General features: G+C 42.4%; 2 protein-coding genes across 4 annotated transcripts in view; one reads left to right on the top strand and one right to left on the bottom strand.

Annotated features, from left to right (window-relative positions):
• The window catches only part of bcl2l1 (BCL2 like 1), a 35534-nt gene extending 21793 nt beyond the window's left edge, over window positions 1-13741 (top strand). For both annotated transcript variants that reach the window (XM_075476229.1, XM_075476230.1), the window contains exon 3: window positions 8696-13741. In XM_075476229.1, coding sequence (XP_075332344.1) covers window positions 8696-8839 — 144 coding nt within the window. In that variant the 3' untranslated portion in view covers window positions 8840-13741. The remainder of the gene's footprint in view (window positions 1-8695) is intronic.
• A 2861-nt stretch (window positions 13742-16602) lies between these two features.
• cox4i2 (cytochrome c oxidase subunit 4I2) lies at window positions 16603-21935 on the bottom strand. 2 transcript variants are annotated; one of them, XM_075476225.1, is made up of 5 exons: window positions 21789-21935; window positions 18931-19024; window positions 18168-18332; window positions 17136-17267; window positions 16603-17035 (listed from the first exon to the last, which is right to left on the bottom strand). In XM_075476225.1, exons 2-5 carry the CDS (start codon window positions 19022-19024, stop codon window positions 16902-16904), a joined length of 525 nt encoding a protein of 174 aa, XP_075332340.1. In that variant the 5' UTR covers window positions 21789-21935; the 3' UTR covers window positions 16603-16901. The 2 variants fall into 2 exon arrangements, with proteins under 2 accessions (XP_075332340.1, XP_075332339.1); XM_075476224.1 differs by having other exon boundaries at window positions 21793-21934.
• Between the last annotated feature and the right edge of the window lie 438 nt (window positions 21936-22373).

Raw genomic sequence — 22373 nt, 5'->3', positions numbered from 1 at the left:
GAGGGGGGGGGGCCTGAAAGCGCTCTGCAGGCTGCTGCCTAGCACCTGATTTCCTCTGGGAACAGAGCAGAGATGAAGGAAAAGAAAGGCGTGACCGTGTGAAAGGAAAAGGGAGAGAGCAGATAAAGACGGGGTTTACCTGTCAGGTGGGACGAGGGGAGATGGAGCATATCAAACCAACAGCGCTGCTTCGACATGTGCATATAGTGCATCGACTGGTGATCCTGGAGTCCTACCAGTGGCCTTCAGTCGATGGGGTGCTGACAGTAAAACAAAGATCTTCTGATTTCCAGGCTAATAAATTACATTTTGTAGAGGGATAGCGGAAAAGTCATGTTTTGAATTGCGTGTGCAGATGCAAAGGAGCGGGAGCGACAGCAGATCGCTTCAGGCGATTTATATTCAAATTTAGCAACCTGGTGACACCATTTCTGTCTGCGGAAAGGTCGAATTTGCAGTGTTTTTATTTCTCTCATCTCTGCCAGCGTCTGCGCAGGTTAAACTGTGCGAGATGTGCCGCTGCATGAGAAGTGACGGCTGGTTTACAGAGGAATCGTGTGATGGAGGCAGGTGCCGCCGGGATTTTACGTGCCTTTTTTTTTTTTTACACATTTAACTCGGCTTTACAAGCCTGTCACTCACATTAATGGAAAAATGACCAAACTCATTCAAAGGGCAAATTTATTCTGGTTGTGTCTAATTTTATGTTTGACTTCTTGTCAAAAGCTTCCACTAAATAGGTCAAACCAACAATAAACTCATCATACGTCATGTTGACGTTGCTTCTTAACATTTAAAAAATATATATATATATATATATATATATATATATATATATATATATATATATATATTACCAGAATCCTTCAAGGCACACAATAATACTAATAATGATGGTGATGATAATGATACATCGGTACCTTTAAAAAAAAAAATAAGACTCTTAACTAAGCTTAGAAGACTAATAGCGCAAATAATGAGGCACCATTTTTGACGTCTATTGTACAAATTAGTCCAGCAGAGAGACGTGTTGTAGCAGTTGGTTTCAGAGTTTGGGGTGGTCTGAAATGAATGGGAAGGAGTTTGAAGGGATTGTTCCAATGGTGTTGATTATTAGGTTATTATTAGTATGTCCAATACCCCCGATGCTGTGGACTGTGTAAGAAAATATTCAAGAGATTCTGCTGCTTCTAACTTCCTCCGTACGAGTAATAACCGCCAAATTTACTGCACAGACGTTGTCTTTGAGTTGCCTGAATGATGATTTTTGTCAGATAATTCCATGGTTATAAAATCAGATCCGTTAATCAGTTATTCGAGCAGTGTGACAGTCTGGAAACGCTTCATGCTGTTGACACAGAGTCTTTATAGGCTGATTTTCAGTCAGAATTTCCGGCGCAGTTTTGCAGAGAATGAGAACAAACTCACCGTGGTGGTTTTTTTTGTTTTTTTTTTAAAGTTCCTCGACATGCAGATGTGGGGGACGAGAAGGGGGAGGACGAAGGGAGTTTGGGTGTGTAGAAATGTAAAGTTGGGTGTCATCAACATAGCTGTGAAAGTTAGTTAGAAAAAAATGGCCCCAACACTGATCCCTGTGGGCCACCATGAGTAACTATGTGCTCTCGATGCAGGCTCTATGCCTATCTAGTTATAGAAATGTAGCATCATTAGCATGTTAAATTAGAGTATTCTCTAAGGCTGTGTTCGAAACTACATACTACATACTACATACTGCATACTCATCGATCAGACAGTATGCAGAGCGTTTACCCACAATGCATTTCGCTCCTGCCCGAGCTGAAATCAGCCGGCCTGAAGCTGATTTCGCTTAAGCTCTAAACTCTGTAAACTTTAGCAACATTTGAAACATTTTCAGGCGAGAAAGTAGTCGTTTAGATCCCCAACGTGTTGAAAATCTGACAAAATACCGGCTGTTTACAATTTTGTTCCGACGAATTCGGCGCTACTAAAGCTAGCGGTAGTGAGCAACGCACTTCTGGTTATTTTCACAAAATAAAATACCCGTTGCCTTTTATCATAGGGAAAGCCATTACGATACAATTGGTGCTTTTGTTTTGAAAACAGGAAGTGAACCTACCCTCGTTGTAGCTAGCTTGAAACTGCCGTTTTGACAGGAAATGACGATCGGTGACGTCACGTTACGTTGCATCTTGGGTAGTTTGAGTATGAGTAGTAACCTCATGATGCATACCCAACATTTCGGCGTATCTAGTATGCATCCGAGAACTTCTCGCTTACTCAAACTCGCATACTAACTCAAAACGTTAGTAGGAGTAGTAGGAGAAGTATGCGGTTTCGAACACAGCCAATGTGTTATGCTAATTACGTAGCTACTGTTGACAATTACTCAGAGCAATGTTGTAATTTAGAAAATATACAGCATCTTATAATCATCATAGCTGCTGTGCTCCTTTTTAATGGAGCTATGAACAGTGTAGGATCTTTGTGTTTTGTTAAATGTTGTTTGTTTTCTTCTTTGCATCCGATAGCTTCAGCATTCGATCAGCCCACCTGGTGTCAGACTCCATTTTCTTTCCCGACGGCATGTCTTGGCATGTCCGTTTTACAGGTGTCAGTCAGTCGTCACCAGGCACAGTTGTGTCCTCTACACCCACATTCTTCACATTTTTCTGGGAGGTTTCACAGGATGGGATAGGCAGTGGACAGACTGCCCCTTCCTTTAGAAAGAACAAGAAAGCAGCAGTAAAACAATGACTCATAGTACATGCTGTAGATATGTGTGTTATCTCACTACGTCATTATCTGCTTAAGTGCCATTTGTTGGCCTCCTGTGGCCACTTTCGACTGCTTGACTTTTAATGCTGCTCTCAGCTCTTAAGAGCAACTTTTCAGAGGCACGCATTGTAATGCTCATTTACTTTCCCTGAGTTTCACTCGTGTCCATCCGTCCACGTTGTCATCATGAGTTATGGGCAGCATCCGCTGTATCCAGGCCTGTTCAAAGTTCAGATGTAGAAGCCAAATATTTACTTTTCTTTGGCAGCTTCCTCCCATACACGCATCAAAGAGCCTCTTTGATTCCCTCAAACTTATTAACAAGGTTTTTGGTAGAGAGTGTCATGGGGTTAGTTTGCAGGGACAAACGGTTCCAGTGAGCAACAGATGAGGAATGAGGAGTGTTTGAAGGAGGAATTCTTGCCTTGAGAGACGAGCATCCCCCTCCAGCGAGGCCTTAAAAACCTGCCTATTTTCAAATTCCACAGATACACACTCGACACAGTTGAGAATAAAAGCCTGTCTCAATGTTTTCTCAATGAGACGGGTGATATTTTACAGTGGAAGTGCGCGTGTGTTTACTTGGAGCTAAGCCATGAATGAATAGAGCCACTGTGAGAAGAGGCTCGGCTCCTGCAGCCCATCAGATCCATGGAAAACTATTATTGCTGTGTTCCAAACCACATACTACATCAGACAGTGTGCAGAGCGTTTACCCACAATGCATTTCGCTCCTGCCCGAGCCGAAATCCGCCGGCCTGAAGCTGATTTCGCTTAAGCTCTAAACTCTGTAAACTTTAGCAACATTTGAAACATTTTCAGGCGAGAAAGTAGTCGTTTAGATTCCCAACGGGTTGAAAATCTGACAAAATACCGGCTATTTTATATTAGTTTCCGGACCAGAGGATACCGATCCTTCCAGGCTGTTGCTCCCAGGCTTTGGAACGATCTTCCGCTCTCTCTGCGCTCGATGGAGTCTGTTGATGCCTTCAAAAGGCAACTTAAGACCTATTTATTTGTTCAGGTTTTTTCTTAATTGTCTTAGGGCTGCTATGATTGTCACTGAGTTGCCTTGGCCTTTTAAACTTATACTTTTATGTACTTCTTAAATGTGTGTTTCTATTGTACCTGTAAAGCGCTTTGTGACCCTGGTCTGTGAAAGGCGCTGTACAAATAAAGATTACTTACTTACTTACTGTTTACAATTTTGTTCCTGACGAATTCGGCGCTACTAAAGCTAGCCGCAGTGAGCAACACACTTCCGGTTATTTTCACAAAAATAAAATACCCGTTGCCTTTTATCATAGGGAAAGCCATTACGATACAATTGGTGCTTTTGTTTTGAAAACAGGAAGTGAACCTACCCTCGTTGTAGCTAGCCTGAAACTGCCGTTTTGACAGGAAATGTCGATCAGCGACGTTACGTTGCATCTTGGGTAGTTTGAGTATGAGTAGTAACCTCATGATGCATGCTCAACATTTCGGCGAATCTAGTATGCATCCGGGAACTTAAAAAAGTTAAAGTTAGTGGGAGAAGTATGCGGTTTCGAACACAGCCACTGACTGTGTGCTGCCTCTTTCAGTGTGGCTCAGATTTCAAATGGAAAACTTTTCTGTTCCGAATCGACAAAAAAACACACAGACGGTGGACGGGAGAAGCTTCTGTGATGTCGATCTAGTGTTTGAGGCCGAATGACAGCTGATGTAATGACCCAGAGGGCTTTGTACGCAACCCTGAATCAGCATTCTTCACTTTTCTTTTGTGTGTTTTGTTGCAACATGTTGTGCTCTTGCCAAATGACCAGTTTAATCTAGTTCGGCTCGCCTTCTGTGAAGCCTTTCAACTGGACCTGGCTGACTTTATTGCACATTTCCCTTTGTTAGCTGATCCTGTGCAAACAACAGGAACCAACAGCGTGTTGGTCGCACCCCTTTCTGACTCCATTAAACTGTCCGTGGCCAGTTCAGACTTCGGGTCTGATGTGTCAGTGGGAACTTATTGGGGTTTTTTTTGTTGAAAAATACAGAGTTTAAAAACCCACATATGGTGGGATTTACTTGAGAATAAAGAAGCCATTGTTCCTTATAATGTGTGGTTTGTTGCCGCTGCGATAACACGCGTTTCGGAGCCGCCTTTCTCCGACAATGTGGGGATGATGTCACATCTCGGGAGTGAGGTCATCACCGACACGGTCGCCCCCCTTATCTCCCATTAGCACACCCGGACTCTCGAGATGCTCGGAGATGGCATCGCGTCTTCACGGCTCTGTTATCAAGCAGAAGAAACGCTCCTGGAATGACTCGGGGTCGTCCCCGTTCTGCCTCCACCACCTCGACATCTCTCAAACAAAACTGAGGTAATCGTCTTCGGAGCCAAAGAGAAACGATTAGAGCTTCAATCTTTACACCTAAAAACTACCAACCAGGTCAGAAATTTGGGTGTAGTGATGGACTCTGACCTCAATTTGGAAAAACACACGAAGGCAATGACAAAGTCGGCCTACTATCACCTTAAGAACATATCGAGGTTAAAAGATCTTGTAGTGGCCATTTGTCCATAAAAAACAAATTCAACTTAAACAAAATCAAAAGACCACTGATGCACCATGGGGGATGTGGTTTAACGCAGGCAAAAGAAGATGAACGTCCAAAATGAATTCTTGTGTTTTCTGATGATTTATTTCAAAACAATAAAACAAACAAAAGAACAAAGAAAACCTGCTGCTCTCTCCTTTTTCCTGGTAAAAAAGAAGGAATATTAGCAAAAACTAACTTTACAAATAGCTCCTACAGATCTGATGTGTCAGCAGGACCTGGAAAAACTCTTCAGTCGGCTTGATTACTGTAACAGCATCTTTACAGGTCGACCTAAAAAGCAGCTCAGTCAGAACTCTGCTGCTCGAGTCCTCACTGAGACCAAAGAACTGGACCACATCAGTCCAGTTCTGAGGTCTTTACACTGGCTGCCTGTCCATCAGAGGATAGACTTTAAAATTCTGATGCTACTCTATAAAGCTCTGAATGGTCCAGGACCAGAATGCATCTGTGACCTCCTGACCCAGTATGAACCTTCCAGACCCCTCAGCTCATCTGGATCCGGTCTTCCATCAGTTCCCAGAGTCAGAATCAGACATGGAGGAGCTGCATTCAGCTACGGCAGTTCCTCACTGATCCTGTTTATTTCGTACATTCTAGAGAACTGCCTTTTGTTTACCTTTCGCAAGGTGTCAGTTTAGCAAGAAGCGCTATCCTCCCCGACATTTAGATTTAGTACGTTTCCACCAGGGTCACAGTCCAATATTTCCTTTGTTTTTGTAACTATTCTCGTTTGAAGCGGTGACGTCAGGTCGGTCTGCTGTGCTGACATGTTTACGGCAATTTGCAGTGATTGTCTGCTGAAATGATCAATTATTCAGCGTGGAGCTCTATACACTCAACCACACTCTTAATCAATGTATAGTGATCTCACATTTTCAATGGATGAACTGATGGACTGTCCTCAGGCTCCACTGATCTCACGTCGAGAAAATAAATGTTTTTAACCTGGATTTAAAAATGTCTCCATTTGGTGAAAGTTCTCCACTGGCAGTTTGTTCCACTTGTTTGCAGCATAACAGCTAAATGCTGCTTCTCCATGTTTAGTCTGGACTCTGGACTGGACCAGCTGACCTGAGTCCTTGGATCTAAGAGCTCTGCTGGCTTTATATTCTCTGAACATATCACAGATGTATTCTGGGCCTAAACCCAAAGTCCAACATGTATTCCTCCACCTTTAACACGTGTCGCGTGCACATCTGTGGGTCAGCTGTACGACTTCAGTCCGTTTCACCTCGGGTTTTAATAGCTAATACATCCTGGGAAGATCCCCCAGATGTTCTCTGACAAGGGTCGCATCCATGTCGTGCTCAAATGCTTCAATATCAGGAGAAACTCTTGGACAAATCTTGCGATTTTTAATTGTAATTGGAAAATCACAAGAAATCATGAGAACGTTGTGAATCTACAGCTGGATGGTCGTCGCTGCGCTCGCTTTCTGGAACAGACGCTACAGAACAACCCTTTACTTTCAGGAGGCAACCTTTTTTCCTTCTTAGTGTTCCTATTTCTTTTTATCTGATCACCTTTCCCAGAGTTTAGTCTTAGGAGCCGCCCCTCCTGTTCCTGATCTTCCCTTCTGACTAAGAGTCTGAGTCACGCTCAGGTGTGCTCTGAGATGCTCGTGAGCAGAATCCTCAGCCTTCCTGAGGTGAGGCTTCAGCCCTGTGGTGGTGAGGAGCATCAGGAGTGAGTCAGCGGGGCTGTGTCCACCTCAGCTGATCAGACGCTGTGTTTGTGTACCGGTTTGAAGCCTTATTGGCGCCTCCCAGTGGCCCCGAGAAGGAAGCCGTGCACTCGAGCTGCTCATTTCCAGGAAATGATTTCAGTGGGCGGCAGTGTGGGCTCGGCAAATTGAGGACAACTGTGGGAAAGAATGTCAACAACAGCAGTGGTTGTGGAGGGATAGGCTGCAGCCCTGGTGGGAGGCTGGAAAAGCACAGGCAGAGTGTGGAAATTTGTCTTTAATCAAGGAGATCTTGTTGTTGCAGGGCAGCCAGCATCGATGCAGGTGGCTTTTTAGGGTTTTTTTCCTCTTCTTCTTCTTCTCTGGTGTCGAATTACCTGTTTGATCGCTGCGGTGGATGGAAATTTCCACACATGACAGCGTGGGCTGTGACAGTCATACAGATAGCCAGATGTGGCAGACCTTTACGAAAGGGAATCCACCTGTTGTGTGTGTTTTAATAAAGTAACATTTATCTTGTGTACCATTCTGCTTTTGCTAGATTTTGACTGCTAAAGTAAGCTCGCTGCTGGTTTATTTCTAAATTGTCTTCCCATTTGTCTTGGTACCTAACTTACCGCACTTACTCTGGCACTAGTTAGCACTAGGCCACTCTCCATGGCCACTGACATGTCCTGAAAGCTGATATAACACCCTCATAAACTACAATTATCTTGATATTTTCACCTCAAACTGACTTGTAAAAGGGCGAGTCGGAGTCTATAGATATCTTGGCATCTGGATTGATGGTAAAACTTACAGTCAAGTACCTCAAAGATAATCTGGTGTGCTGACTCAGGCAAAAATCTGTCTTTTTCTACAGAAATAAAACAACTGTTCCGCAGGAAAAGAGTTTCTGAGGCAGTTTTCACGTCGGTCAAAGACTGAGGTGATGTGATCGATGGACACCCATTCTCTACTTTATGATTTTGCCCTGAGGTTCATTACAGGTGATGCTTGTGGCTAACTCAATGTGCTTTACATAATGACAAGGCATTTAAAAGAACAGCATAAAGCAGCATAAAAACAAGCAATTTAAAGAGAATTATAAAAATAGAATCAAAATTAAAACACGGTTAAAAGCAATCAAAGAAGAGGGGAGAAAGAAAAATATAAACTCAACCATAAGCACACGGAAACGTGGATTTAAAAGTGCTTCCAGTTGGGGCTGATTTCAGTTCTGCTGGTAGTTTGTTCCAGTTGTGTGCAGCATAACAGCTAAAAGCTGCTTCACCGGGTCCAGTTTGAACTCTGAAAGGCATGAACTCATTGGTACCTCTTTATAAATAAAACCCTTATTGGTAAATTGTTTACTAAATTGTCTTTTTTTTCCCCATTTGTCTCGGTACCTAACTTATTGCACTTACTCTAGCACTAGTTATGCTCTTAGCTGTCTGGTTTTGGAAGGAAATGCACTTGTGATTTCTTGTGACCTGAAATTCTTTCTCCTACTGATGTGGAACACACTTATAATTATAAGTCGCTTTGGATAAAAGCGTCTGCGAAATGACCGTAATGTAATGTTTTAATGTTGAACGGGAAGTCTTCTGTGAGCTTTTGAAACCACCTCACATCAAACCCTCAGGCGTTCACCCTTTGCTCTCCGTCTCTCCTCAGGAACGCTTCGCTGAGATCTTCGGGCAGGACGCGGCGGCCGAAAGCAGGAGGTCTCAGGAGAGCTTCAAGAAGTGGCTGCTGGTGGGGATGACCGTGGTGACCGGGGTGGTGGTGGGCTCGCTGTTCGCCCAGAAACGCCTGTGAGAGGACGACCCTCCTTTCCCGTCTTCTCGCAGCTCCCCTTCCCGCCCGACTCCTCCTCCACTTGTCTCAACGTTAAAATGAAGGTCCTGTTCGTCTCAACAGAACTGCAGAATATGTTTACTTGCCCCTCATCCCACAGCGGACTGAGAATCCTGAAAGGTTGTTGAACTTTTAAGAAAAAGACAGAGAAAGAGTTTTAGTATTGTGTTCACCTTATTCCACGGCGATACGACACAGGCATGTTGTTATTACCTTGTTCCCCCCCCCCCTCACCCTTTCCACTTGTTTCTCCATCGTTTCTCTGAGCTATTATTAAAGATCTCGTTTTCTTTCTCATTCCTAAATGTTTGTATGTATTAGTTTTAACAAATTTTTTTGTTTGTTTTCTTAATCGTAAAACGGATGAAAACTGATTCTAAGACATGCAGTTAATCCAGACCTGTCCGATTTAAAGAGTCGGCGTGTTTGTGGAGAGTGTTGAAGCCTGTTTTTGTTGCCCCGTCCCCGCAGACAGCAGCTTTGTGTGTGCCATATGGGGCGTGGAGGCAGGGGAGGATGTAGCACCTGCCCCCGATCACCTTCTGTAGCGTCCGTTCCCTGCCGGCCACCCCGATCACCAACACTGAGATCATAATCCATCTCTCCTTACGCTGCTTCTGTCTCGCACTCTCCTCCCTGCTCCTTGGTTTTATATGGATGATAGAATTGGCCGACTTGTTGCAGATCTCGGTTCACAGAAAGGTTGGACCCTTGAACTGAATCGGCAAAGTCCCCCAGCTTGGTTGTGTTTGTTGGTGCGTTTGATTTTTTTGTATTTCTGAAACATTAAAATCTCACTTCTCCCTCTCAAACTGTGCTCTATGATCATGCTTTGCATCAAGTTGCTCTCGCTGCCGTTTGGTCCCAGAGTCGGTTAAACCGAGGCTCGTGGAAGCCGTGGCTCACACCGCGCAGTAGCTGAAGGATGCAGCAAACACCGTAGCAACGCACGCACCCAGCGACACACTCGTGCACGATATGCTGATTGTCTTGGGTTGAACATTTGGAATATCCCATTTTAGGCTTATTTCCATTTTACTGGTTTTATAAAGAAAGGAGTTTCATTATGATACTACATTTGGAAGCAGATATCTGGGCATTTTTGGGTACAAGTTGTGCTTTTGACTCAATATCTGACAGTTTTACACAATTTCTCTAACGGTTGCAAACATGAAATCATTGTCGGGACGTCCGATTTACTCTTGAGCTTGAAGAATTCTTCTGGATTAATTCCAAGGTTTCTGATGCGTCTCGTGACCTTCATTCAGACAGACCTGGAATCGGGTGAAGAGGTTTACTGAAACGTGTGCAAACTTAAATGGAAGTATAGGATTTAAGAGAGTTTGTACAGTTGTTCTGAGCTCCTTTATCCTCCAACACAGCCTGAAGCTTTCTGTCCTTTCTTTAAGGAGTCTTCAGGAATAGTTCTCCAGGCTTCTTGAAGGACATCCCAAAGCTCTTCTTTGGATGTGGGCTGCCTTTTGTTCCGTTCTCTGCCAACATGACCCCACACTGCTTCAGTAATGTTGAGCTCCGGGCTCTGGGGAGGATTCATCCCTCCATCAGACCTGCTGCCACTGATTTTCAGCCCACTTCTTGTGTCCTTTGGCACAGCTCAGCCTTTTCTCCCTGTTTCCCTTCCTTAAGAACGGCTTCTTGACAGCCACCCTTCCATGGAGCCCATTTCTGATGAGGCTTGGGCCAACAGCAGATGGATCAGCTGAAGGTTCAGATGCATCTCTCAGCTCCTGTGTCAGGTCTTTGCTGGAGTTTTTCCTCTTTCTTAAGGACATCACTTTCAGATCCTGTTCATCTGCTGTAGATAGTTCTTTAGGCCTGACACTTCTTCTTTTGTCCTCCACTTGTCCAGTTTTCTCAAATGTTTTAAGGACACGCTGCACACCGTGCTGAGATATGCCAAGTTTTCAGCTAACAGCTCTTTGGGAATCACCTTGTTGCTGCAGAAAAATTGGTGTTTTTCTTAAACTAAAGAAATGGGAACAAATGATGCGTCTTTGTGACAAAGTGCCTGAAGATCCAATTAAAAATGGCTTCTTTGCTAAGACTGAAGGACGAGGAAATGAGTGAAAAAGCAAAGAAAAAACTTTGAAAGACCTTCAGAAAGCCTGGAGAACTGTTGCTCGTGAACACTTTTAAAAGAATACATGAAAGTCCGGCTGCTTGGAGGAAAATGGAACGTAATGAGGGTTGGATCAAGACTTTGAACGATGCTAAAAGTTTTCTTTATAAGCTAATTACCCCCCCCTCCTCACCCTTAAGATTCATACTTTCTTGTAAACAAATCATTTACCCCCACGTCTGTTTACAAATTCTTTATCAGGGCAGTTTGGTTGCAGAGCTTAAAGTTTGCGTAACTGTTTAACTGTTGATCACCCAAACAGCTACAGCAGTCACCGGTTCCAGTTTCTCAAATGTGAGGATTTACAGTGCAAGCGGCCATTAGCTGTGACCATAAGTGCTCATGGGAAGAGCTCAGCTTGGGGTGGGGTTGAAACAAAGTGCCACAGTATTTCGTGCGATTATTTTTGCAATAAAAGTCCCAATCATGTGCTGCAGTTTTATTATTCTATTATTATTATTATTACCATTATTCAAACCCGACATTTATCAGCTTCGTGTCGTCACGACCACGCAGAGCATCACGACCTTTGGGAGATTTTTGTAGCAAACTGACAAAGCAGTTCTGCACTGGAAAAAATGCCCCTCCAAAAATAAGTTAAAAAAACAACAAATACAAGACGTTTTTGCTTGAAATAAGCAAAAAAAATCTGCCAATGGAACTAGTGAAAATCGGCTTGTCAAGATTTCTTGAAATAAAATCTGATATTTGGGACTTTTGAGTTAAAAGTGATCTTGAAATTAGCTTAAAAACCTCTTCAAAAGAAAAAAAAAGCTTGTTTCATGTGAAATCCGACTCAAAACAAGATGTTTTCAAGACTTTTTCATTTAACAAGATATTCAAGATGTATTGTCTTCACACAAGTCCCTATATCTGGCTGAAGTGGTACTTGTTAGGCAGTTGTGTCTTATATTAAGGAGACAAATATACTTGGTAAGATTCAGATTTTTTCCAGTGTGCATCAGATGCTCCTTTTTCTGGTAAATTTGATTTAAAAAAAAGAAATCCGTCATGTTGTGTCTGTTTACAATCTTAAGCAAATTAGCAGCTGTCGCCGGCTGCAGGACCGTGAAATAAGACGACTAAACTTTCATATCTCATCTCACACGCTCGCTTCAAGTTATCCACGCGTCCCCTTCACAGTCCACCATCCCCTCAGGTCCCCCTCTTCTCCTTCTCCGCCGTCCCCCGACACCTCGGATCTGTCAGACCTCCAGCCGTCTCTCCTCCTCGTCCCCCCGCGGCCCCCCCGGCTGTCGCAGCACCTAGTCACGTGTGTCAGTCCCAGCTGGTCCAACGTGCTGCCTAACGCAGACACACCTCAGCTCGCACACACGCTGGCAGCACACACGCCTGCCAATCAGACGCGGTCCACGGGAGATGGAGGGGGAAGGAGACCTCGTCTTTGTTTCTGAACATCTATCCATCTTTAATTCAGAGCTGGAGTCTGGAGTGTTTCTCCGGCAGCTCCATTTATATCTACCAGGGATGCTTCAGACTGGATCTCCTTCCAACTCTGTGTCCACTGGGAAAAAAAAATGCCCCTCCAAAAATAAGTAAGAAAAACAACAAATACAAGACATTTTTGCTTGAAATAAGCAAAAAAAATAAAAAATCTGCCAATGGAACTGGTGTAAATCGGCAAGATTTCTTGAAATAAGATGTGATATTTGGGACTTTTGAGATAAAAGTGATCTTGAAATTAGCTTAAAAACCTCTTCAAATGTCAAAAAAAGCTTGTTTCATATGAAATCCGACTCAAAACAATTTGTTTTCAAGACTTTTTCATTTAACAAGATATTCAAGATGTATTGTCTTCAAACAAGTCCCTATATCTGGCTGAAATAGTACTTGTTAGGCAGTTGTGTCTTGTATTAAGTGTAATGAGATATTTGGACTAGAAATGAGACAAATATACTTGGTAAGACTGATTTTTTCCAGTGTCCTGATGTGATGACGTGGAGCGATATTACAGAAACAGAGTGTTAAAGAACTAAATAAAAACTAGCATTTAAGTGTGAAACACCACAACATTATCAGCGGGAAGGTTTCGCTTCTTTTCAGATTGTCTTTTGGGGGGGAAAATATTTCTAAAACTGGAGTGAACATTGATACCTTAAACGTCTTATTTGCCAAGGTCTGCTCTCATACATTCCAGTACAGTATATATATCTATTTTTCTAGCGAATGCCCCATTAAGAAGCTGCTCACAACCTTTTCTCTGCTGTCTGGGCCCTCGCTTAAACGACTTCTATGACTACACTTTTTGTGTGTGTTTGTACGAGTGTGTGTGTGTGTGAGTTTCTGTCCGGCAAACATGTTCTTGGAGGAGGCACAAATGAAGGAAGAGCGACAGCATTGGCACGTCCCTATATATATAAATATATATATATGCTTGTTATTTAAACTGATTAGAATAGTACAATAGCTTAGTGACATATTTAAATAAAACAGAACTGATGGCTTCTAAACTTAATTTATATTTGGTGTAAAAAGCATAGCTGTGCCCCTTCAAATGGCCTTAAACTCCATCTTTGCATTGATGTACATTGTCAACTGTGGGTTTTTTTTCTTTTCTTTTCTTTTATGATTGTTTGACTGCAGCAAGATCAGAAAATGCAAACGAAAGGGAGAGGATATTTTCAAAAAGACAAAAAAAAAAGAAAAGAAAGTTGGTGTCTGGTCCTTTCTTGTTGAGTGCAAAATTAAAGATCGCAACCATGTCCCAATGGTCTCTTTGTATGTCTTTAGAATGCCACTGTAAAATTTTAAATGACGCTGTGCCCAATAAAGCTCAATGCTGGGGGGGACGTCCCGAGTCTGTTTCCTTTTCTTTTGTAGAAGAGAGGCATTAAGGTTTGGGATATTCGGTATATTACCAGAGGCCCCAAATGACTGCACAGTCAAACAGAGGAGCCAAGAGTTGAGTAGAAATATTTTAAAAAAAAAGTAGGGCTGGACGAGTTAACTCGTTATTATCGCGTTAACTCGTAAATTATTTAATGCTGATAATTATTTTAATGCGCATTCACGCAGTTTTATTTTTTTTAATTGGGGGCTTTTGTGCCTTTTTAATTAATGATTCTTTTTTATGTTTTTTTTTTTGTTTTTGCTTTTTAATGATTTTATTGCCTTCTTGTGATTTTATGTAGCTGTAAAGCACTTTGAATTACCTTGTGTACGAATTGTGCTCTACAAATAAAATTGCCTTGCCTTTAATGGATAGGAAAGGTCAGAGAGACAGGAAGCAGGGGGCAGAGAGAGGGGGAACAACATGCAGCACAGTGCCGTCCGATGCGGGACTCGCCAGCTGCAGCGAGGAATATAGCCTCTGTACAGGGGGTGCCTGCTCAACCCACTACGCCACAAACCACCCCTGTTTTATTATTTATTTTATTATTGTAAAAGTCTGTTGCTGTCTGCTGCGGAACCGGAAAAGAAAGTAATCGGCGGATCCACCAAACATGGAGAAGGGTACGGAACTTTTACTCGGCCATTTTCATTTTAAAGTTCTTCCAGACGGCGGAGTCGACAGAACCAAAGTCATCTGTAAACACTGCCAAGTTGAATTGTCTTCTCAGCGTAGTAGTTCCAGTCTAAAATATCACTTAAAGGCAAAACACACAACCGATAGCAGCAAGTCATTCAAGCAAACAGACAGTGGAGCGAGGCTTCTACATAAAAACTACAGAAAGATGCTGATGTTAAAAGTGTGTTTGCACAACAAATGTTATGGCACTTTCATTCATATGGCAGCACATTTAAAATAAAACTAAATGCTACAGGCTATACACTACTTTTGGATTCATTTTTGGAATTTGCGTACAAATGCGATTAATCCTGATTAATCAGGGAAATCATGTGATTAATTAGATTAAAGATTTTAATCGTTGCCCAGCCCTAAAAAAAAAAAAGGTCAACCGTGATGTAATGAGGCGATTTTAGATTTGAATCTGATGCCAGCCGAAGCCCCGGGCAGGTTCTGGGTGCTTTTTACTGACTGTAGGCTCGTGTTACAAAGTCATTCACCTCTGTAGAAACGGAACAATCATGGCTCCCAGCAGAGAGAATCTCCCATTTCATTCTGAAGCCAAACACCAAAGTAAAAACGAGGAGTGGAGCTCTTTCATCCGTTTATTCTTAGAAGGTTGAAGGAAAAAGAAACAAGCATTTGTGATATTATTCCGCACAACTGTGACTGATGTAGGGAGGAGGGGGGATAAATGGAGACTCCAGCCTCTGATATTTCACTAACTGAAGAAGTATAGGAGCTTCATTTGTTCTGATAAACTAATGAAAAGAATGTGAGTTACTGTGTGTCCACACATGGAGAATCATCCCAAACTTTAATGCCACCGTTTCAAATCCTCGCAAATTTCAATCCAAGAAAACCATCATTGGCTTGTTTTTTTAAAAAAACAAACAAAAAAAAGAGGTCAATCCTCAAATTCTACCCAGAGACCCCGACAAGACGCAGACACGGCCTCTCGCTTTGAACTTCCGTCTGATGTTGGGAAAACAAGAACTCCCCAGCATGCTTGTTTCTCTGCCAGATGTAACTGCTGCGCTTCACAAATAGGCCGAATCATTAGGACATAACGGCCAGCAGAGCAGTCTTTGGAGGACTTCTGTAAGTTTCCACCAGTTTTCTCTTTCAGGACAGCGCGTACAATCAGAAACACGGTCGGGTGCAGACAAAATGTTCCCACAAAAAGGAACTTGTTGTGACTGATAACGGGCAGATGTGGAAATTGTTCTTGCTGCGATAATATGAAACTAAATAATTCAACCTTCCTCGTACTGGGAGGAAAATCCCTATTAAAGGATTCATGACTATGTCATTAATATTCTCCTGGGACCCCCATATGAGAGCATATACTGTGTATACTTTTATCTAATTCAAGAGAAACCAAATGACTCCTAAAGTGGTGAAAATCCAAGAATGAAGCCACCGATACTCATGAAGGTTTGTGGGGTGGAGAGGAAGAGCTCCTAATGAGCTCCAAGTACACCTGATGATGACTTTATCCTGAAAGATTTTCTTTATTAGGACAGTGTGTGGTTATTTGGTGAGATGGCCACAGGCGGCGCCGTAACGGCCCCTAAAGGAACAGTTTGCCTCTTTTGACATGAAGCTGTATGACATCCCATATTAGCAATATCATGCATGACTTTTTCCTGGAGAACAACTTTGTGATGCAAATGTATTACTCTTTTGAACGCATATTGTTTTGAGAAGCAAAACGCTTTATTTTTTAAGCCCCAGCCAACTAGCCGGACTACCTTCGTCAACGCCAAAACGAGGCTGGAACTCGGCTCACAGGACGCAGCAGGGGGTAAGAAAATGTTCATAAATGATGTTGCTAATATGGGATGTCATACAGCTTCATGTCAAAAGAGGCAAACTATCCCTTTAACACAGTGAGATAACATTTAAAGAAATGGTCCAAAACTTAAGACTCTGCATCTGTCTGAGTTGTTGTTCAGTGGAAGTGTGAAGTGGGCGGAAGTGGAAATAGATGTTAGTCTGAATCCTACTCCAGACTGGGATGTACCCCTTATTAAAATAAAACAAACAACATGGTTACAGGTGAAAGCAGCAGCTTTTATTACTGTATGGTGACACGAGGACGGCCACAGTTATCCCTGTGGCAGAAGGCTGCAGAGGTGGGAGAGGAGGCCGGCTGGAGAACCAGAGGCAGCAGAGTGAAAACCCCCCTGAGAGACGAACACCGAAGAAGCTCCTTTCCTCTTAGCGGCTGTTATTTTGCGTTTAGATTCGGACAGACTGTAACGACAGCCTCTGAGTGGAAGAAAAACCAAGACCAAGGCGAGGGGGGTCCCACTCTGCGCCACCTCGGCCCCCCCAGTCCAACCATCGCTTTACTTCCACTGGCCCTTCTCATAGTCCCACTTAGCGGAGAAGCCTTCGATCGGGTTGATCCTCATGTCCAGCATCCTCTTCAGCTGCCTGGCCTGCCAGTCCTCCTCAAAGGTCCTGGGCTTTTGAGGGAAGACTGGGGGGAAATAAAATAAAATAAGAGATTTATCGATGCATTTCAGAGGTTAAACAGAGCGGTAAGTTCCTGTCAGAGCCAAAAACGGGCAGATTTTTACCGTAGATTCTCTGCCACCACACCACCAGGCCAGTGAAGCCAAGAAAGAAGAAGATGCCACCAACCACAGTCTTCCACTCCGATGTCTTCTGCTTCATCTCTGGGTAAGTCTGGCAGAATCTGAGACGATACACTGCAGCAGGGGAGAGGTGTGATATATTATTATTAATATATATATAAAATAATAGCCTCAATAGGCTTTAAGTCTCTCCTAAAAAAAACAATAACAAAGAAAATAAATACTGTAGATTTGTATATAGCAAATGTTTATTCACCATTTTTTATTTTATTCCATTTGCTTGTTTTTACTTTAATTGTTTTCATATGTTTTAGTGTATGCTGCTGCAACAAAACAATTTACCAAATTGGGATGAATAAAGTATTTATCCATCTATCTATATGTGTCTGTGCTGGGGTGGGGATGGGGGCTGCTTTTAAACATGTATAGCACTTTGTGCTACATTTTGATGTATGAAAAGGGCTTTATAAATAAAGTTTGATTTGATATACTCCCTGCACCATCCCTCCATCTCTCCCACTTTATGTTGGCATCTCCCTCCTTCTATAATGCGTTACTCAGCAGTAGAATACATTCAACCGGTTGGATAACTGTGACACATCAGTGTAAACATCTCCGTAACAAATAAATATCCTGCTTTTTCAATCTTTTTTTTTTGCTTTGCTGCAGTAAAAAAAAAAAAAAAAAAAAAAAAAAGCACTTTGACTTATTATTAAAACATGACACAATGAACCGAGTGAGACCCCCCAAACTGCCTTGAGTAACTTCATTAGTTACATCAGATGGTCCACAGCTGTCCACAGAATCTAAAAAACATGATAATGCCGGTCTAAAATGGACAAAGGATCCGTATACTTTAATTAGATACGATATCTGACTAGCGTTACTAATTCTAATAACTTCCTGGGGTGGTGTAAGATGGTGTCACTGTAGGGGAAAATACTAAAGTAACATAGTAACACAGTAACAGTGCTGTTTTTAAGTAAAAAGCTTGGATTGTGCGACTTAACTCACAGGCAATCTTCTCCTCTTTGCTCAGCTGAGCCCAGGGTCCTTTCTCCTTCTGCTTCAGCTTCTTGTCAGCATCAGTCAGCACATCTTTGTAGACTCCGTCGGGCAGAGGGTTGTCCACACGGTCATAATACATGGGCCGAGACATGTCCGTCGTCTCTGACACTTCTGGTTGGACAACAGGGGGTCACTGTCAGGACAAAGCTGCCTCAGCATTGCAAAGATACTGGCTGTTAAAATGCATCTTCTGTCATGTTCTTCCCACGACTCAACAGAGAAAAGGCCCTCAGGAACATCTGGTTCTGATGGTGCAGCAGTGCCATCTGCTGGTTCGACACACGTCATGTTGAGAAGAACCTTTTTACAATACTCCCCATCTTTGTTTCTCTCTGCATACGTCCACATAACGCGTTTCATGAAAGGTTTTTTTTTTTTAAGTATGAATCATCTGCACCTCGCGAGTTTCTGAGAAAAACCAGCAGACACCGTTTGTTGCGGTTTCTGTGCCAAACATGTTCAAACTTCTGTGTTTTCCCTGCTGAACAGCAGGTGCCATATTTCTTTAATAACACTGCAGTTTTATTAAAGAAATATTAACAAAGGTTTTCAGGAGCACCGAAACTCTAATTATTCCCGTGTTATTACTCTGTTTCCCCATTTTTCACCCTTTAAAAATAAATAAATAAAAAATAAAAATCGGTGCAACATCTGAAACTGTGCCAGTTAACATCTACAAAGTCAAAGAAGAAGAAGAAAGGGGGGGTACCGTGACTCGCCATCCTCACGCTGTTGGTGGTCGTGTCCGCTGTCGCGCGCCGAGCCAAAAGGCTTGCCACGCGCCCCGTAATCAAGCGCTGCATCTGGAAATGGAAAAGTAAAAGTTTACGGAATATTTTATTACTGTTAAACCAGGTGGTTATTCTTGCTTTATCAATGTTCTGAACTCTATACCTTTCTGTGAAAGAATCTACTTAAGTTCTGTCAAATATTTGTAACTGATTCTGCGATGTTTCTGGAGGTAGTTCAGTGGATTCAGCCACCTGCTTCCTGTTGCCAATTAGCACTCCTGTTCCCACTTATCCATCACCTTCACTCTCCTTATAAGATCCTGTTTTAGATCTGGGGTTTAGCCTTTTTCTTAGTCTTTCCATCAGAGGATATACTGTAAAGTTCTGATGCTGGTCTATAAAGCTCTGAATGGTCCAGGACCAGAATGCATCAGTGACCTGCTGACCCAGTATGAACCTTCCAGACCCCTCAGGTCATCTGGATCCGGTCTTCTATCAGTTCCCAGAGTCAGAACCAGACATGGAGAAGCTGCATTCGGCTTCTATGCTCCACATGTCTGGAACAAACTCTTAGAAAGCCTCAGATCAGCTGAAACACTCAGTGTGTTTAAGTCCAGGCTGAAGACGCACCTATTTTCAGCTGCGTTTGAATAAAGCTCCAAATCTGAAGCTTGAGTTTCAAAACTTAATCACATTTTAACTCCTGATTTGATCTATTTTTCTTATTTCTTTCTTTTTTGTTTAAATCGTGCTTTTTATATCTACTGTTTTAATGTATCTGTAAAGCACTTTGAATCACCTTGTTGTTGAATTGTGCTTTAAAATAAACTTGCCTTGCCTTTAAAAGTCTTCCTTTCTTCAGACTCCTTATTGAATTAATCAAGTTTTTGTCTGCTTCTCAACCTGCTACTTATGAGTTTGTTGCATGTGGGTCCTGTTTGAACTCTTAACATATCGGCTGCTACTTCTTCTCGTAACATAAATACGTTTCAAATGAGAAAATCAAACGTTTGTCTCCACACTGAGGTCAGGCAGTAGATGATGGTCAGAGAAACATTCACATTTCGTCAAAGTCCCCCAAAACACAGAAGGAATTAAGACAAGTGAAGGTTAAAAGGTTCAATTCTACCTTCATCCATTTGGCAGATGTGGCACTTTTTTTTAAACTTTTTCTGTCTTTAACAAACTTTGCTTCCATGTATTAGTGAGTATCTCACTATTAAACAGGATAAAATCACTCTGATGCACATCAGGTTGTATTTATGACTCAGCAGGGCGCCGAGGAGCAGCAATAACTACATCTGTTTTGCTATTTTTAGACTATACCCTCCAAAAATATGCACAAAATGCACTTTTTTTTTAATTCCATGGCACTGCTCGTCTAATAAAAGCTTGTAGTGGCCACCCTGTCTCTGCCCGTTGTTATTCCTCAAGTGCTTCACAAAGGCGGCTGGCATGACTGCCAAATCCCTTCTTTACCTCTCTGGTGACCTCATTATTTCTCACTGTTAATCACACATTGCACTCTGAGCTAAACATGAACAGTGAGTCGTTGAAATGGAAACAAACTTGGAGATATTTGACACTTAAGTGATTTGATCTGTGGAAGTTCTCCCAGAAACACACTGGAGACGCTGCTCTGAGAAAGAAGGAGGCTTTGAAGTGACAGTGATGTTTACCAGGTGATCTTATAGGGACACAGACCTGTCTTTCTCAGCCTTATCACACACATCACTCCAGAGGACGCCTCTGCTTTAGTTCTCTGCTTGTGTTTTTATGTCTGTCCTTCATTTGTAAGTGTTAAAATTACAGAAGAAAGTCATATTAACCTAATCATTTCTACCAGTAGTGCCTAATCCCCGAGTCTCAATCCCATAATTCAGCGATTTAAATGACAGCAACTCGAGTTTGTCCCAACAATAGAATTGAATAGAATAGAATAGAAAAATACTTTATTCATCCCCCAATGGGGGAAATTCAAATGAGTCAAGTAGCTAAAAAAAAAAAGTATTAATATTTACAATGATTGTATATTAACAACAACAATAATAATTCAATTTCTAATAAAAATATTAATACTAACTAATAACAATAATAATAACAAATGAATAAATAAATAAAAAAAATCAATCAATCAATTTGAGAAGAACTCAGCAGCCACTGTTAAAAAGCCTTGTGGCTGTGTCCCAATGTGATTTACTCTGTTCAGGACATTCATTTTTAATTCTGCTGCCTCTTACTTGAACCCTTCCCCATTGATTTGGACCAGCAAACAGTCAACAATACGTCACAAAGATAGAAGCCACACAAGGCGAGCGACAGAGGTGGAAATTGGCTGCGAGTCAATTTAAGAGTTCAAGTTGACCTTCTTTTACAGCCACAAAGGTAAATCTCTTTTGCTTTGACAAACTCGGTGCTTATTTGCTGCAAAAATGCATCGATGCATCAGAGAAGCAGCGAATCAAAGTCTGCATCGGTGAAAAAATACCACCCAGCCTTCGTGTTTACATTACCGCACAGCTGTTTATTCCCTGCATGGACAAGAATTCTAAGAGAAACCTTTTTCAGGACTGCAAACTCTAACACTCTTATTCCAGCCTTCTGTATATATTAGACCGTCAGCTTTCACACACTTTATTTGTGTTTCATCTTTGTAAAACTAACACACGTCCAGAAGTTTCTCAGCTCAATCTGTGTTGCTATCCTTCCTGCACGTCCGCCACTTTCCCTAAACGTTTGTAATTGGAGTGTGTGTGTGCAAATATGGGGGGTCTATTCCTGTATCTATCCCCTCAAGTTTAGCTCCATCTGTTTACTTGACCTTGCAAAGACGTACTCACAGTATTCCCGAGAATGGAAGATGCAGCGGCAAAAGACCAAATCTGGTGAGAAAACGTCTGTCTTAGGCCCTCTTTCTTGTTTCGTCTGTGCTCTTATCGCCTCCGAACACCGAGCAGGAACCAACTGGTGGGCGGGTGACAGAGGCTGCATGGGAGGAAGAGGGAGAGAGAGAAGGAGGGAGGGAACTTAGAATGGGGGAGAGATAACATTTGTACAAGTAAACATCAAGCAAAGTATGTGAAAGCAGTGACAGAACGGGAGGGGGGGCCGAGTTCAGCCTGCAGAACAAAAGTGACACAAGGACACTTTGTCTGTCTTATTGCGTCCTCGCAGCTTCGGCTCAGGCCGAGCAGAGAGTTCGGGGTCTCTTTTAGATGAGGAAACGCTCTCTTTCAGCGGGGGTGTATCAGAATGTGTGAGCATGTGAACGAACTGAAAAAAAAGGTGTGTGGAAATAAAGAGAAAAGTTGCCAGATTTGCCCCCTAACTCACACCTCGGTGAGTGAATGTTGGCACCAGGCCACCTTTATCCCATGGCTGTTTGGTGGCCAACAGTCACAGCGGCGCAGGCAAGGAGGGG

This window comes from Odontesthes bonariensis, chromosome 10 (genome assembly GCF_027942865.1).
Source record: "Odontesthes bonariensis isolate fOdoBon6 chromosome 10, fOdoBon6.hap1, whole genome shotgun sequence".
Taxonomy (NCBI): domain Eukaryota; kingdom Metazoa; phylum Chordata; class Actinopteri; order Atheriniformes; family Atherinopsidae; genus Odontesthes; species Odontesthes bonariensis.
Note: the sequence above shows the minus strand (reverse complement) of the source record. Positions and strands in the feature narration are given on the sequence as shown.

Bases quoted from the DNA above. Each gene is read 5' to 3' on its own strand.
- cox4i2 (XM_075476225.1), bottom strand. From the start codon at position 19,024: ATGCAGCGCTTGATTACGGGGCGCGTGGCAAGCCTTTTGGCTCGGCGC. The intron at 18,333-18,930 runs GTACCCCCCCTT...TTGTCCAACCAG, and splicing joins CGTGAGGATGGCGAGTCACG to AAGTGTCAGAGACGACGGAC. The intron at 17,268-18,167 runs GTGAGTTAAGTC...CCCCTGCTGCAG, and splicing joins CAAAGAGGAGAAGATTGCCT to TGTATCGTCTCAGATTCTGC.